Source organism: Anastrepha obliqua, chromosome 1 (genome assembly GCF_027943255.1).
Source record: "Anastrepha obliqua isolate idAnaObli1 chromosome 1, idAnaObli1_1.0, whole genome shotgun sequence".
Taxonomy (NCBI): Eukaryota; Metazoa; Arthropoda; class Insecta; order Diptera; family Tephritidae; genus Anastrepha; species Anastrepha obliqua.
Window position 1 is genome coordinate 147,078,697 of NC_072892.1, and position 18,675 is coordinate 147,097,371.

Below are 18,675 nucleotides of genomic sequence, written 5' to 3' on the forward strand. Positions count from 1 at the left end.
CCTCGCACCATATAAAAGTTCTGCCATCTGATTCAAATAAGTTTATTTTTAACTCGTCTGCAAAACTTTTTTTTCCTTGTGCACTCTTCTCGGGAGTATAGGGCCTCGACAAGACTCTTCCATCGTACACGGTTCTGTTCTGTTGTTCTTGCACCGTCCCATGAGATGTCGGCATCTGCTAGTTCGCGCAGCATCGACCTTCTGCAATTGTTTTTTGGTCGACCGCCACCTCTGCTCCCTTGCGGGTTCCAGTCCAGTGCCATTCTCGAGATTCTATTTGGTGGTTTTCTCAATGTGCGGCCTATCCATCACCACTTTCTGCGTTTGATTTGCCTCAGGATGGGTTTTTCATTCGTTAATCTCCACAGTGCATCGTTACTGATGGTGTTTCGCCAGAATATTCTGCAGATGATGCCGAGATGATTGTAGCCTCTGTGTGATGGTGTTAGACACCATCCATTTTTCACTTCCGTACAACTATACTGACTTTACCGCTGAGCAAAATATTTGTAGTTTAGTGCGCCTGGAGATTTGCAAACTTACAATCCTTTAAAATTCCGGGATTCTATTTAGATAGTCAGGCGGCAGCTGCCATTTTTCTCTTACTTCTATTCCTTGCAATTACGAAAGGTTTATTACCATTTAAATTTGCTACCCTCAGTACTTTCGAGCAGTTTCTGGATGGCAGGTCTTATCTAAATCATTTGTGGCCATTTCAGTTAACTTTGGAGCGCTTGTTACTGGATTTTGCTTCACTTGGCGCACTAACCACTGACACTCTTTCTCTGTGAAAGTTGAATTTGGGGCCTGCCATCCCTTAGGTTAGATAGTAATGGTTGCCCAGAAAGTGGGCCCACTTGGACGAAAGAAGTTTGGTTTATCCTTTGTGATACCATTGCAAGAGGGGGAAAAGAGGTGAAGGAAAAAACGATAGGACGAAAAGGAGAGTGGTGGGGAGGGTTGAGTATATGTCTACTGTCGTCCCTTATTTATCACATGATTTTGAAGCATAAGGCGTTCAATAATGTGCTGAACTGGTGACGAGCTTAAATGTAAAATTTCAGCTATTTTACAATGCGATATTCCTTTTTTGAAGAACACTTTTCAAAAAAATCGTAGCTGTAATTGTGACTAAAATTTTCCCACTAGAACAACAAAAGCTCGAAAAAAATTTGTGTACTGATATATTGGAGGTATCAGGGACTATGCTCCCAAAATGTTTAGCGCATCAATTTTCATGCACTAATAAATCACAACTTTACGAAGAGCTAAACGACCTTGCAAGCAATGATTTTGCTTCTTTTTGTAATATTATTACTTGAACCCCAAGTTCTTGATAAATTTCGTAAAATAATAAGGGAAACATGATCCGAGTTCCGGAAAGATAACTGGCTGCTCATTCCTTATATCCTGTCAAGAGGTTTCTAATAAATTACAGCATCCCAGTGTCAGACTGTTGGCTTTATTCGCCGGATCTCGCGCCGTGTGGCTTCTATTTATATGCTAAACTGAAATTTGTATTAAAATGAATAAGATTTGAATATTTTCATGATATTAAAGAGAAAGGGGCAATCGTTTTGGAAGCGCTGACAGACGAATACTTCCAGCTCTGTTTCGAACAATAGAGGATTTCCATGAAATGTTGTAGGAATAGCTGAAGTGTGTATATTAAAAGTGATAGTAAGTAAATATAATGTATGCAGGGAGTAAAAATAAAGTCAGTATTGTTACCTTGTAGCCATACCTCGTAAATATAGGTCTGTTGGTAGGTTGGTTACCACATCACTTTTGGTTTTCTGGTACTCCACAAATGCAAAGGTGAAGAAGGGTGGAAGTAATTTTAATTTATGATGTCAATTTTGCATTGTGGTTTTGTCACTATGATTTTCATTGTTTCAAGTTGGTTGACTGAGCGGCTGGTTTTTCCGATTAAAGGCGTTTAAATGGCGTTTGGAGGCAACCTAATGCAATAGCTGGTATTGACTTGCGTGCAAATCTGCAAACGCTAATTGCCGCAATATGCAAACTTCTCAGCATGTGGACTGTTGAAACAATTTGCTGGCGGTTAAAAACTATGGAAAACCGTATTTATGTCACGGTTTGCCTGATTTTCAGAATATAAACATATAACTAACTTCGATGGGAAGGAAGGATTAAATAACTGCGCAAGCAGTTGGACACACACATACATCTATAGAGTAATAAGTAGATTTCTGGAAGAAATATTATTGGCAATAGAACAGTGGTATGTTCTAGATCTCATCCCTGGCTCTGGATCTCATCCCTGCGTGGCTGTAGGGAAGTTAATGCGATAGGAAGTCACTAGATTCGTGCCTAGGGGACGCAGCAGAGTAGTGTTAGTAGAGTAGTTTTGGAAAGGCTGTAGTCTGTCACTGGGCTGCCAGTTGCAACCTCAGAGTCAATTCTGATAAAACGGAGATGGTGCTATTTACCAGAAAATATAAACCTTCACACTTTAGACTTACCAAATTAATTCTACCGCTTTCATCGGCAAAAAATGGGGACTCAAACCACAATTCGTGCTTTGCATGCCTGGTTTGGTGGGAAGCTCTTCGGATACAATATCACTAAACTGGGGAGAGTGCAAAGGACTCCAGGTATTAGCATCACCGGGGCATGTAGAATTATCCTAGGGCTGCCCTGAATGTCATTTTGAGTTTACTTCCTATTGACTTATTTTCGTCGCTGCTCAAAGCGCAAACAGGTTAAACGAGGTTGGCCTCTGGAGGAAATCTCTCAAAGGGCATGATAAAATTTTTGGGCAGCTAATATCGTATTTCTCTGAACTTCGTGCAGATCTCTCTAACCGCAAACTGGAGTTTGAGGGTCATGCCAGGGCAATCTTTCCAAGTAGGCAGGATTACAAAGATGGGAAGATCTGCACCGATGCTGATACCTCTGTCTTCCTTGACGGCTGCAAGATGGAATCGGGAGGCGGAGCAGGGGTTTTCTTTAATTTAGCCAATTTATCAAGCCGAGTACTGCTAGTGTTGAAGCGAGTGAGATGTTAACATTTTTTCCCACAGTCAAGTCGTTATCAAAGCTCTGACAACGCCATAGTGTAGATCTAAACTAGTTAACTCCTATATGGAGGGGATCGAATCCCTTCGATGTGCAGGTAATATTTATCTAATCTGGATTCGAGGAAATAGGAACATAGAGGGAAATGAAATTGCTGGTGAGCTTGCCAGGAAGAGGACTGAATTGGTCCCAGAGACCTTCTACCCGGTCATCGACGCCCCTCTGAACGTTGTGGAAGGGAAATTGCACAACTTATTTCTAAGAAGAGTGCAGGAGATATGGAGATCAGTTGCTTTGTGTGCTATTTCGGAAACCTTTTGGCCCCACTACAATAGGCGCAGGACTCTGGCAGTCCTGGGGACTCCACGCCTGACTCCACGGACTGTTGAGCACTTTCTCTGTAAATGTCAAGTTTGACAGTAAGACGATTAGGATTACTGGGTGCTCCTTTCATTATTCTTCCCCATTACTTCAACAATTCTGTCTGGCTGTAGATATCTGACATTTGGAGGTCTCACAATCAAAACGACGCTTTAGTGCTATTTGCAGAGTGCCAAACTGATACCTCAATCATTTCACTTACCTACCTACCTATAGTGGGATCCTTTAAAATCAGTTTTTAATTCTAGTATCCTCTTTTATGGGTAGAGGGGTGTAATTAAAGAATTTATAAAAGTTCTTTTAGATAGAACATTGGAAGTTTAAAGTATTCTTTAAAAATATTTACCATATTATTTCAGTAATGATTGTTAACGACACAAAAGCCATCAGCATACTCGAAATCGAGAAAAATACTCATCTCGCCATAAAGAATGTTAAATTGAGTCAAGAATACGAGTATTACGAGAGTATTTCAAGTCCGAATTATTTGTTTATCTGTCTTGTTTGTAAAATACAAAAATTATTGAAAATATAATGACAAAAATATATGTTTATGAGTAGGCGGGTATTCCCCAAATCAATTTTTGTTAACTTTATTTGTTTTAAATGCCAGATTTAAAAGGCCTTGTGGGACTCTTCTTAAATAGCAGGTCAAATTTAGCGATACAAATTTACCCTCTATCGGAATGGCAATAATTTTTCTATCAAAAATAACACGGTGCTACAGTGAATCAGAACTTTTGAAGTGACATGATGAGCACTGTAGATCTAGCCGAGAACGACGCGGAACCGTGCTCAAAAATTTGTAACACGCTCAAATTTTTTATTTATCGTTAAAAACCAGATTTTGGGTGTTTTCCAGCACTTAAAAATTCGTAGCTCGTTTGCATTTTATCCGATTTCCAATCTTGAAACAGTTTTGTTGATTTAAATGTTAGTCCTTCTGACGTATGTCTTCTATTTTTCACGCTAAGTTAAAATAACCACTGATTTTTCAACAAAAAACTTAAATTGTAGTAAATTTTTCCAAGTTTTGCGAGTTTAACGAGATTTTGTCGATAATATTGAAATGAAAAGTTTATTTATTAGTAGAAAGTCTTATACTCGTAGCTGTGTCTATTCCGTATATAAAAAGCATTTAATTTCAGAAATCGATCAAAATGTGTCGAAGTAACGGATTTTTTTGTAAAACACAAAAATCAGTAAACTGAAAGTTTTGTTCACTATTTTCATGTTTGCAAATTTAATGCGGTTCTCAGTTATTATTCGCGAAATACGTGTAGAATTAAGAATATTTACTCATACTTGTGTCCATTCCGAAACTAGCAAGCATTATTCCACCATAATTGATAAGAAATTTTCTAAAAGAAGAACGTTTTTGTAGAAATAAAATAAAAACAGAACATTCTCGAGTTGAACAGAGACCGTAGAAGAATATTATAATGTCAAAAAAAAAAAAAAAAAAATACCAGTCTAACGGTTAGACGCGATAGAAGTGAAACCTTCCGTAAAAAAAACTGAGAGAGAATGAGACGAAAGCAGCATTAGGAGCGGGATAATTATAGGTTCATTATAATATTGCTGTAAAGTTCATATTTTATTTTCTTCATTTTATTATTATTCATCCTCAATGTTTTCAATTTCAACAAATGATACGAGTGGCTTATGATAGCTAAAATATGATACAAATGCTTTGGTTTCGATGTTGTCAACATATCTTTGATTCAGTGCGATTGTTACACATTTTTAAATTGAATGTTGTATTGAGAAAGTCAATTAAAAGAACCGCTGTGTCTAATGCAAAATTTACGTTAAAATCGCCACTTAAAATCATTGGAACTTTATCGTAATCTTTTCTAAGTATCCGCGATACTTCTGGTGTATACTTTATTAAATTTTCGTGAATGAATTCCGTGATGCTATTTATGGATTGATTCGGTGAAATATAAATTGCCACAATTAAAACTGTTTTTCCATTGCTCAATCTGGTTTCGCATGCACATATTTCTCCCACTTTAGAGAGCTGAACAGGCAGTGATTCTAGTTGCTGTGCATTCAGATCTATCTGTGGAGTTATCATACGAGCACCGTCATTTTGATTGTGGTATATTGCAACACCGCCTGCAATTGCGGTAAATATTTAAAAATGAAAATATTTACGAATATAAAAATACGGACGCAATACAGCACACGCGGTTGCTATTATGATGCACACAAACATTTGTAGGACACTTGATCTAAGCAAGTATTAGGTAGTGTAGTATAGGTATACATAATGCCTTCTCGCCCACCGTGGCTCCGTAATACGCAGGCGCGCACACATACGTACTAGCATACATACAAACATACATACGTATGACGCTTGAACTAAATACCAAAGCAAGTAGTAGGCAGTGTAGTATACATACTACAATACTCACTATACTAGCGTGGCTCAGCAGTACGCAGCCACACACATATACGTATATCAGCATATAACGCTTCGTAGTGTCGCTTTTTCGTTTCATCGAGTCTCAAATCACTCCCAACGATTCTAAAGAAGTTTTCACTTCAAAAAAAAAATGCAAAAAGTAACGCAATTTGCTGACTTACTACTGCAATTTTCTGACTTACCCGGACGTAGTATTACCTAACTGACCTAATGTTATCGAAATCAATCCAACTGTACACCATGTGAGACAATCGAACCCATTGTGCTGCTTTTCTGCATTGCAAAAGGAAGCCATTTTGATTAGTTTGCAATGCCAACCTATCCAAACTCGAAATGACCTTGAATAACTTATCCTAATCTCACTTCACTAAATAGAACCCTACGTAACACAATTGAACCGATTGCATTGTACCTACTTCTATGTGTGCTTGATTCAAAACATCTTCAAATAAACGTAACGTATCCTTACCTAGCATAACACAAAATAACATAATCTTACAGGAAATTCGTAACTAAAATCAGCCTAACCAAACTTCACTAACCTGAACGAATCTAACGCTACCTGAGCTGAGTTTTTTCCATGTAATACAAGAGTGGCTAATTTGAAACTCAAAATACTGTTAAAAAAGAAACGTTTTCGAATTAAATGTTTTTATTAAAAGTTACTTTTCTAATTCAAAAATTAGAATTACAATCTCAAAAATGTTTACTTGATCTTCTACGTTTGTAAAACATACTCGTATCATTTGTTTCACGTACAAGTGACCAGCAGTAATTTGACAATATTCTATTGTAATTTGGCTTTTTCCTTCGAAACGCTTTTCCATTGCCAATATGTCTTGGTGAAAAATTTCTCCCTGTTCATCGCTGAACTGACCTAGATTTTCTTTCGGGAAGAAATCTAAATGAGCATGCAAATTTCATTGTCTTACGTTTGTGTGTATATTAGCTTAATTTAAATAAGGTTAGGTTAGGTTAGGTTAGGTTAGGCTAGGTTAGGTTAGGTTCGATGCACTTATGCTAAGTTTTAATAGGTCTTGATCATTCAAGAGTGATGATTTTTAACACTCATTAAATTGTACATAAAATACATGCTTACCAGCAAAGTGCAAACGGTTCAGCTGGGTCATGCAAGCTTTCGTTGGTCAGTTTGGATTAGGTAAGCTTGGCTTATAATGAGTTTTGATATGTTAGATGTATTCATAGTTATGTAAACTTATTGCTGTCTTTGAAAATTAGCCACAATGAGCAGTAAAACAATGTCGGTTATGCGGTATTCTCTCGCAATCTCGGTTCAGCTGGATTTTTAAAAATGTGGAAATAAATCTTTTTTTTTTTTGAATCGTAACTCTTACAGTTTCCAATGTATGAAGATGAAAAATAGCTTATTTCAAGCACATTTTATTGGAGTTTAAAAATATGTATATATAATATTTGTGGTGCCGGTTGGAGAATAGTGGCCAAAAAATTGCATCACATTGAAAAAAAAAAACGTGGAAAAATTGCACAAATCAGAGCTTGTTATTGAAAATTTCTTTTGAACGTCAATCGTTCAATCTTAGAATTATATACATTCATAACGCACATACACTCCCCTTCCCAAGACCATATTGAAATAAAAAATCGGTTTAAAAATGGGTTAGTTATGTATTTTTACTTCGTCAAAAACACCATATATCGATTTTTTAACTATAAATAAAAAATTTGAGGGTGTTTTGATTTTTCTAAATACAGTTTTGTGTTGTACTGGTCTCGACGTAAAACGTGCACTACTTCTGCTCAAATATGAACGAGACGGTATCAATAAAACGGTCCGCGGATGACATATGGCAAAAATAAATTTTTTGATTTTTGGTAGGACTGTTATAAGCTTACATGGTAAATTTCAGCGTGATGTGTCACATAGTTTGTTTTCTGTGTACTGTAAACAAGTCAAGCTCGAGTGTGTTCTTCGAATTCTCTTTTATGACTTCAATTGTCTCAAAATGTTTTCCATGGAGCGGCAACTTGAGCTTGGGAAACAGGAAAAAGTCACATGGAGCCCTATCAGGCGAATACGGTGCTTGCGGAACGATATTAACATTATTTTTGTTCAAATAATCGCGAACAAGACGTGATGTGCGAGCTGGTGCATTATCGTGATGCAAGAACCATGACTTGTTGTCCCACAATTCCTTCCTTTTAAGACGAATGTTCTCGCGCAAACGCTTAAAAACGTCTAAATAATATTCAGCGTTAACCGATTTTGCGATTTGTGCGATTTTCAAGCACAATTTCTTTTACTTTTCCGATGTTTTCGTCGTTTACTGATGTTGCTGGACGACGTTCATGAGGCAAGTTTTCAACCGATGTACGGCCCTCTTTGAACGATTTGTACCACTGGAAAACACATGCACGCGATGGAGCAGAGTCCCCATAGGTTGTCTGCAACATTTTTAAGGCGTCTGAAGCCGAAATTTTGTTGGAATAACAAAATTTCAAACAAATTCTTTGTTCAACTTGAATTTCCATCGTTAAATTCGAAGAATACACTCGAGCTTGACTTGTTTACAGTAGCACAGAAAACAAACTATGTGACATATCACGTTGAAATTTGCCATGTAAGCTTATAACAGTCCTACCAAAAAACAAAAAATTTATTTTTGCCATATGTCATCCGCGGACCGTTTTATTGATACCGTCTCGTTCATATTTGAGCAGAAGTTATATCACTTCAAGAGTTCTTTCGATTTTTTTTATTTTGTAGTACCGTGTAATTTATACGTAATACTGTGGACTCTCGTTAATTCAAACCTGCGACATTTCGGACCTCTCATTAATACAAAGTTATCACGAGTCTCCTACATAAATTCTTTATATTTCGAATTATGTCCATACATTTTTATGCACTCGGTAATTCGAACGAAAAAATCATTGCTCCGATGCGATAATTCGAACTCATGTGGTCAAACACTCGGCAATTCAAATTTGAAAAGTTTCTTGGTACGTTAGTAAGAACTTTGAATTTGGGACTCCCCTGAAAATACCTTTGCCGTGCGTCATTGTGTGTTACACATGAATCACAGGCACAGTTTGACGCACGCTTCCGCACGAATCGCTTCGTTGGTATACAGATTAAACATTTGTAATAAATATGAGTCCAAAAAAGTATAAATGTTTGACGATTGCTGAGTAGAAGGAGGTGAGAAGAAAAGTGATGTTGCAAAAGAATTTAAGACTCCTCTCTGTACTCTCTCAAACATAATGAAGAACAAGGAGAAAGTTACTGCTGCTCAAACTGTTGGAGCACGGAAAAGAAGAACTAAAGGTGAATTTCATCGTCTGGAAGAAAGCCTGATCATTTGGCTTAGACAGTGTTGAGGACAAAAAGTATCTATTAGCGGAACTTTGTTAAAGGATAAAACAAAAGAGCTCGCGTCTACTCTAAACATACAAAATTTTGTGGCAAGTGAAGGGTGGCATACAAATTTCAAAAAGAGGAATGGAGTCGTGTTGAAAAAAGTTTGTGGAGAAAGTGGAATTGTTAATGATGCTGTTTGCTCAGATTGGCATGGGAAATTGAAGACACTGATTGAAAACTATGATACCAGATATATTACATTTTTAATACTGATGAAACTGGCCTATTTTTTAAATGCTTACGGGACAAGACGCTTACTTTTAAAGATCAAAAGTGTCATGGAGGCGAACATAGTAAAGAGAGGTTGACAGTTCTACTTGCAGTAAATATGAATGGATCGGAAAAACTTAAGCCTTTAGTAATAGGAAAAGTAATGAAACCGCGATGTTTTAAAGGAGTGAAATCGTTTCCTACTGATTACTGTGTTAACAAAAAAGCTCGGCTGACAAAAGAAATTTTTAACAATTGGCTTTTAACAGTTAATTGAAACATGAAACGACAAAAGAGAAAAATTTTACTATTTTTAGACAATTGCACTGTCCACAACAGTCCTCCTACATTGTCCAACGTAGAACTCTACTTCTTTCCCCCAAATACAATTTCCAAACTGCAACCATTGGACCGAGGGATCACTCATAATTTAAATACGTTGTATCGCAATGAAATTGTTAAGATCGGAATCTCTTGACAAGCGGCTAACTACGAATATTACGGTTCTGACAGCTACTTTACTGGTTGACAAGGCATGGGAGCTGTAATACCCCTAATGATTCTCAACTCCTTCAAAAAATCGGGTTTCGTAAAAGAAGATTAGGACAATTCGCAAATAATTATCGATGATGAAGAACCATCAATGGTACCAGTAGTTGACATCAGCGCTGTGAGCTTTTCTGACTATGTTCAGGTGGATGAAGATGTGCGCACAGATACGAATGAAAAGAGATGCTTTCCATTTCAATTCAACCGTGCTATTCGGGTCATGTTCTTCGATTTCGATGAAACTTAAATATGTTGCTCTCTGGTCAAAATAATGAGACACTTATTTTTTTGTTCGCCCGAAAAAAAAATTTTTTCAAGAGTTATCGGCAATTTTGTTGTTCGGCTCAAACTCGATGTTTTTTAATTGTATAAGAAAAAAATTTTTTAAACGCCCATAACTTAGTCAAATATGAACCGATTTTAATAATTTTGGGTTCAAAATGATCGTAATTACTTACACGAGCGACTTCATGTAGAAACAATTGCAAAAAAGTAGTTGAAAATTTTTTATTTAGCAAAAAAGAAAAAAAATTGAAATTTTTTCGAAATTCAATATTTCAAAAAGTGTATTTTTGTTTTTTTTTATAACTTTTTCCAAATCAAGAGGACACGTCAAACTTCAATTAAGCTGAATGCCCAGTAGCTAAAATGAGTTGTTATTGAGTAATGAATTTTTGAGTAAAAAACCTGTTTTGCACTTTTTGTTTTTTGCAAAATAAAAAATTTTCAACTACTTTTTTGCAATTGTTTCTGCATAAAGTCGCTCGTGTTAGTAATTACAATTATTTTGAACCGAAAATCATTAAAATCGGCTTATTTTTGACTAAAAAATTTTCAACTACTTTTTTGCAATTGTTTCTACATGAAGTCGCTCGTGTAAGTAATTACGATCATTTTGAACCCAAAATTATTAAAATCGGTTCATATTTGACTAAGTTATGGGCGTTTAAAAATTTTTTTTTCTTATACAATTAAAAAAAATCGAGTTTGACCCGAACAACAAAATTGCCGATAACTCTTGAAAAAAAATTTTTCGGGCGAACAAAAAAATACGTGCCTCATTATTTTGACCAGAGAGCAACATATTTAAGTTTCATCGAAATCGAAGAACATGACCCGAATAGGCCGGTTGAATTGAAATGGAAAGCATCAAGAGCAACGATGAAGATGAACGTTTGGCAGGGGTGTCAGATGTCGATAACTTACAAAGCTTCTGTCTAGAAAACGAAACTGATGAAACAGCATATCAGGCACTTTCTCTCCTTAAAAAAATTATTGAAAAATGGGAGCAGCGGCAATGTGCTTCGAAGCAAACCCAAATAAATGAGTTCTTTTCAAAGATGAATTAATTCACATTATGAATATGGAAAACATTAGCAGTTAAATAAACACACTTGATACTTCGAAGTTTTATTTATTTTCTCTCAAAAATTTCGAACCATTTAATATTTCAAATACTCGATAATTCGTAATATAATATTTAAGAGTCCCTCGAATTTCGAATTAACCAGAGTCGACTGTATAAATATTTCTATGACCAAAATTTCGCAACTTTTTACTCTCGAAGGCAAGAAAACTCAGACGCGCTAGATGTTCTACAAAAATAATTTTTATGGGATTTCAGGATTATATGATTATTTTTCTGTTCCAATTATAACTCTAATTTGTGTAATAAAGTATTTAACTATAATTATAATATTTAAATACCAAATCTTTCGCAATTTATTTATTTTTAATTTTTATTTATTTATAACAGTAATAATTATAAAAACCGTAGTGCGTTGGTAATGTAACAAGAGCGATAGCTACTAAGGCCTTCGGCTCGAGATTTATACTTTTAGACCTGGTTTAAAGAAAATCTACATTAAATATGTGAAACTTGGTGAAATGTCGGATGGAAGGCAACAATAAATTTATATATTTGGCTTAGCTAAGATTTGAAATTCCAGAAAGGCATTAATACCATAGGAGTTTGCTGATTTCAGATGGTCAGAGATTGCCAAAAACTGTTGTTCGAATCTGGCTTAGTCCAGGGAATTCGTTCAGGCGATGTTGCACTGATAAAAGTGGTTGCAGTATGAGCATGGCGGCTCCATTTAATAAATGATTCATCATTATCATTGTTAGCTGAGCAACCAGGTACGAGTCTTGGTTTGCTAAAAAATTTATCTACAATTTGATGTTTATCTCTCGCTTGAGTTCTCCAACAACGTATACCAAATAGCTCAGCGTCTCGATCTACGCCATCCAACCATCGGAGTTGTGGTCTTCCTTTGCCTCAATTTCTTCTGCACGGTGGGAATACTTCGTCTGCCCTTATAATGTGAGCAGCCCATCGTAGACGGTTAAGCTTTATTGTCGTGGTAATATCTGGGTGGTTACACATTCTTTGATGCTCATCATTGAACCGTATTCTCCTAATGCTGTTTTGGCCAACAGCACCAAATATTTTTCGTAGGATTTTATGCTTAAAATATTAAGTTTTTGAGCAGCCTTTTTTAGTGTCCAGGTTCCAGTAGCGTATATACATATGTCAGTACTGGTACGATACGAGTACGATAAATTATTATTTTCGCTGGTCTTCCAAGAATGCGTTGTTTTAGGTGTCTTTGACAGGCAAAGTATGATAGCATCGATTCGCGGCAACTATTTTTTGTTCAATTTCAGTCTTTGTGTTGTTTTTATTGTCAATTTCGACACCAAGATGTTTGATTTTCTACATTTTCATACATTTTTGAAATTGTTAAGGCTTTGGCCAATGCTCTACATGGCATGTCCTTGTGGTGATGGCAGCATTGCCTTTGTTTTGTCTGTTTTAAGTGGTAATCCCATACTTCTTGCCGCTTTAGAAGTTCATCAAAGGGATGACGCTATAATGTCCAAATCATCTGTATATGCCGAGGTTTGTACCGATTCGAAGAATATATGTAGTTTCGTCTATGGTTACGCCTGCTTCCCTTATTTCTACTAATTATTGAAGTTAGTAAATTACTATGTGTGGGAATGGAATGTCCAATTCTTAGTCGCACAAAGGTTCGGATACCTCTTCAAGTAGAGTTTGAGGGGAAATTTGGTTTAGTACCAAGGAGATTATTTAATTCGTGCGCTAGTTTGCTGACTAAGTAATTTTACGCATACATCCATATATATTTTGGAATAAGTTGGTTAAATAGCTGCATAGGTGCTATTTATATTTGCACGCTCATCAGCGACTTCGTTGCCTTTGATTCCAGCATGAGCAGGAACCCACATAATTTTTACCGCGTCTTTGTTGTTTTTTTTTTTTTGTTTGGGAGGTAAACATTACCGCTCCATGCAGAGCAGCTGTTTCTGCTATGAAAGCTAAGCAGTAGGCAAGGCATCGACTGAGACTGTGGCACCGGCCCTATTCGCCACATCAAATTTTGTGGTGGTGGCCGTTATGGATCAGTCGGTGAATATCAAATCCCATTCTGCTAGAAAAGATTCAATAGCTTCGCTGTAGTGCTGTATGTGTGCGACCGATGTTGTTTAAATTTGTTTAAGGCAGAATAATTCGTCCCCTTAGTACAGGGTGGCTGATGAATTTTGCTACATTAAGAAACTCAAATAACTTTTTTTTTAGTGTAAGGAATTCATTTATTATTTTTTTAAGTTGAAGGTCATTAAATTTTATTAAATGTAGCTTAACTAGTTTTAAAAATAATTGAATTTAAATGCCCCCCATGCTCGTTGACACAAGTGCGGCATCTTAGTAAAAAGCTGTTCATTGCTGCTTTGAGAGTTGCGACAGGAATAGCCGCAATTGTTGCCCGCATGGATTGTTTTAGTTCATCCAAATTTGTTGACTTTGTTTTATGAACTTCTTGTTTACATAAACCCCACAAGAAAAAGTCAGGTGCAGTAAGGCCAGGCGACCTGGGGAAACGAAATTCGGAGTTTCTTGAAATCAGTTTATTGGGAAATTTTCGTCGCAACTCTGTCATAACAGTCTGGGCTATGTGAGACGTTGCCCCATCTTGTTGAAACCACACAGAGTTGAAAGGAATTCTCTTTCGGCGAAGCTCTGGATAGAAAAATTCTTTCAGCATTTTCAAATAACGGTCTCCAGTAACCGTAACGGTGTGACCATTTTCTTCAAAAAAATAAGGCCCGACAATACAGCGTGAAGAAACCGCACACCACACTGTCACGCGAAGAGGATGCAATTCCATCGCGCGGAGTATCTGTGGGTTAGAAGTACTCCATATTCGACAATTTTGTTTGTTCACATTGCCGTTTAAATCGAAATGGGCCTCATCAGACATGAAAAGGCAGTTTAACATGTTTTGGTCTTCTTCCACCATTTGCAGGATCTTCTGGCAAAATTCCAAGCGAATCGGCAAGTCTGCTGCATTCAGTTTGTTCACCATTTGAATTTTGTAGGGAAATAAGTCTAAATCTTTGTGCATTATTGTTTGCAAAGACTGTCGGCTGACACCAAGTTGAGCAGATAAGCTTCTTGTTGAAACCCTTGGATTGCTTTGTATAGCTGCAGCTACAGCAGCGATCGTTTCCTCCGTCCGAACTGGTGGGTTTCGATGATAAGGCCTTCTTGCGACTGTTCCTTGCTCAGCAAAATTATTCACCAGTCTCCTTATGGTCCATCTGCTCGGGGGATCGCCGCCAAACATCCGCCTGTACTCTCTCTGTACCAAAACTACGGACTCCAGTGCGTGATAGCGGCGGACTATCCAAATTCTTGTTTGCGTGTCCCAGTTATCCATTTTAATAAATTCTAAAGATCAATCTGCAAATTAAAACAAAAATGGAACAGATAACTTAAAAAGAAAAAAAGTTATTCAATTTTTTTTTGGTAGCGGCTTTCATCAGCCACCCTGTATTAAAATAGCCTATAAATTTTTTGATGTTTTGAGAAAATGAATTTCAAACTTTTTGTCGAAAGTAGCTCTCACTCAAATCTCGTTATGTCTGTAAATATTTATTATTTTTTGACTGACGTTTTGACCCACTTTGTGGAACTAGAATTTGACAAAATTTTGACCACATATAAAATCGACGATGGAGAATCCAAAAATTCAATAAAAAAATAATAGCCTATGAGCACATAGGCTATTGTTATACTAAGGGGACGAATTTATTACATACCATTTCTAATTTAAAACGGACTAAAATTTATAAAAAAAAAAAAAATTATTGATTGGAGCTCGGCGAGTACGCAGTATCATTCATCATTTTCTGAAGAGCCTAGAAAATATTTGCATTTGTTAGGAAAAATCATACACATATTTTTTTTTATTTCCTTGTTAATTAATATACTATTAATATTTTACACTACTAATATACATATACATATATACAATATTCCTGTACTTGTAGCATGCGCAATAAGATTGTTAGTGACTAATGTGAATTATCGATTACAAATGATTTTCGATATATACCTTACAAGTATTTCTAAAGCTATCAAACATTTACATATTCGAAGTACAGCCTCCATGTGGTTGAAGTCTATTTTCGCCCGTTTTAAAAATATTTTAAATTATTATTATATTTTTTTCATTTATTAGAACTTAAAATTGTTTTGAAGCGCCAACTTCACTACATCGCTGCTGTCATACTCAAACAAAAGAATACGTAAATTGAATTAAAAACACTCAAAGAGCTCTATACAATCATATGAACTTATACATACTTACGTGGGGCTCACGCTCTCAAGTGCTCTCACTCCCAGCTGCACTCAATGTACGTTTAGTACTTGCGCTCTGCAACTTGTGATGCGTAACGGTAAACAAATACGAACCTAAAGGTGCCTTATATGTACATATGTATATGGATATGTGTGCTAATATGAGTATACAAATAAGTGGGCGTGAGTGGTGTAGCTGTTTATTATTTTGTTGACGCTTTAACTTTGCCTTGTGGAGCGCAACGTAAGTGTGGTGAATAACGGAAGTATAATAGATACCACGGCCAGCCGACAGCTTGTCGTGCTATTGAGCTCTGCGACAAACGTAATCAGTCCAACTCAAGAGACATATGAACCAACAGCGCCGCAACCACTGTACAAGCGGCAGCATCAGCAGCAGCAACAACGGCAGCCCCAATAGCGCCAACGATGGCACCACAATGCACGAACAGTCAGTTAGCAGTAGCGCAGTAGTGGTCTCACCGTGACAATCGATGCGGTGGTGAAATTTCAGTTCAATTCTACGGTCTTCCCTTGTTGGAAGGACGGTCGCACTCCTGGTCATTATGTTCATTGTTAAAATATCTAAATAGAATTCTTGTAAATAAAAAGCTAATCCGTGCAGTCAATATAATCTATAGTTAGTGAAATTAAAAATAATAAAATCAATGATTAACAACGAATACGTCGTATGATGTTGTTGTACAATTATAAGTGAAGAAAAATGCTTTCCATTGCCTAAAAAATACTAAGGTTTTGCGTATTCTAAGAATTTTCAACGCGCAACCAGAATTTTTTTCTTTCTTCCTTCTTCTTCTGCATATACGCAATGTTATAATATTCTGTGTATCTGAAAAGTGTTACACCATCAACACACCGCCCAGCCACCCAACTGAACATCCACTTTTACGCTGCCATCACAACCGCATTAGTGTGTCATATAAAGAGAGCGAAAAAATGGTATATACATGACTATATATACATACATACATAAATAGATAGGAAAGGGATTCGATGTGAAAACCTTTTCGGTGACATCGCAAATGGTGCTAGTCGTGGTGCAAGTGGAGTCTAAATAATCGAATTGAAAAAAGCGCAGCTCGTATGACCGAATAAAAATCAACAACGAAAAGAAGACGAGACAACAAAAGTGTTTCACCTTTTATAAGCATACATTTTTTATTGAAATGTTCAATTTTGACGCGAAAACAACGTAAGCTATTATCCACACAACGGTGTAATACGACTTGAATAAGACTTAAAAGTTCAAATGCAAACGCAAGTGACAGTGAAAATAAGATAAACGAAAATAGCATTGCGACGAACGAACGAAGTTAAGTAGGCGTAAGCTGAGAATATCCTTTGAGGAAACAATCAAAGGAACAATAGCGCAGCAGAGACAAAGCTAAAATAATCGCGACAACTACAAGCAGCCATAAAACAATAAAATGGTTGGTAAAAAATAGAAAATCGTACAAAGTAGAACTTACTACAAAAAATACTACAAACACATACATATACATATAATATATAAACATACTATAGTTAGCAGTGTGACAGCTTCGTCTCCCCTCATACCCTCGCATGCATATACATGAGCCCACAAATGTATCACCAGTTTGCCTTTCTTTTCACCACTCTCAATTGAGCACGTCCACGATTGCATAGCCACTCGTATACATATACGTGCATACGTACAAAGTTGTGTGTGTGTGTGAGGAGAGGCGTTAAAAGGCGCCCACATAAACCCACGCATACCTACTATACAGTTAGCATTTTCATATTTATTCATTTCCATTTCCTGCTTGTCCGTCTGCCCTGCAAAGTATGCTACACTTCTGCACCTTCCTGACGTGTATGGATGTATGTATGTATGCATCTATTATTGTAAATAGCATTGGTAGGTATTTTCATTTGTTTGTGTTGAAAGTTACGGTAAGCGCTACATAAATGCATGCATACACACAAATACTTGAATAATTTGTAACCACAGTAAAATATCCTTACGAAAGTTCTGCCAAAAAGAAATATTTTTGTAATATACATATACCTGTACTAACGTATAAATGTACGGACGGGTGTAATTGGACCAACTTGAAATTGAGATCAAATCAAAACAATTGCACCGTGTTTTTGTTTTTCTGATTCGTTATTGACAACAAAGTGGTAAATGAGTGGCATTCACTGATATACGTATGTACTTGCATTAGGTATATCTGCATACATACATACTTGTTTATAGACATATTGATGTGAATATATAATGATATAACCAAATGTTTATTTACCTTGCCCGCTGTGGACATGCAATACAAGTGCGTTGAGTGCGTTTTTGTCATGGAAAAAGCTTCTCATAAAAAGTAGCAATAGCTGGAGGAGCTGGCGGCATAACATAAAATTATAGGATCTTCCATTTGTGGAGCAACATCAAGACGCATATGAAAAATTGGAGGACCAGCTCGGCCAAACTCCTACATGAATATAACTCCTATATTTATACATATATACTTATATACATACATGTATTTTCCCGTGCCAAACTCTCAACAAAGGTTAAATGCGTTATTAAGTTACATACATAAGTACATATGTATGTAAGTAGCATATGTACGTGTGTGTGTGTATACAAATTAGTGCAGGTGTACACAGTGACTTAGAGTTGAAATTAATTGCAAAATATGCAAATGAAGTATTATCGCTTCGAGTCTACGCAAAAAATGTAGAACGGCACACAAAACAAACAAATTATTTCACAAGTGTTTCTATAAATTTTTTCTACATTAAACAGGTAGCAGCAGTAAAGATAGGCAAGAGCTTTGCATTTTATTTTTCTGTTTGGCCCCCAGAATGAAAAAATGTGTAAACAAAGATTGTCAGTTTGGAGTAACTTCAAAAAAATTTGACAATTTAGGGGCCAAATATATTGGAAAAAAATTTAAAATACAACCCTTCTCCTGCTCTTCAATCAAAAATGTGCGCTTGTTACATAATGGC

General features: G+C 36.4%; 1 protein-coding gene across 1 annotated transcript in view; it reads left to right on the forward strand.

The window, feature by feature from the left end:
- Positions 1–16,693: 16,693 nt before the first annotated feature.
- Positions 16,694–18,675, forward strand: part of LOC129236427 (probable sodium/potassium/calcium exchanger CG1090) — a 34,687-nt gene continuing 32,705 nt past the window's right edge. Inside the window, exon 1 of the mRNA XM_054870815.1 lies at positions 16,694–17,132. Within this exon, the coding sequence (XP_054726790.1) occupies positions 17,130–17,132 (3 nt within the window). The 5' untranslated portion in view covers positions 16,694–17,129. The remainder of the gene's footprint in view (positions 17,133–18,675) is intronic.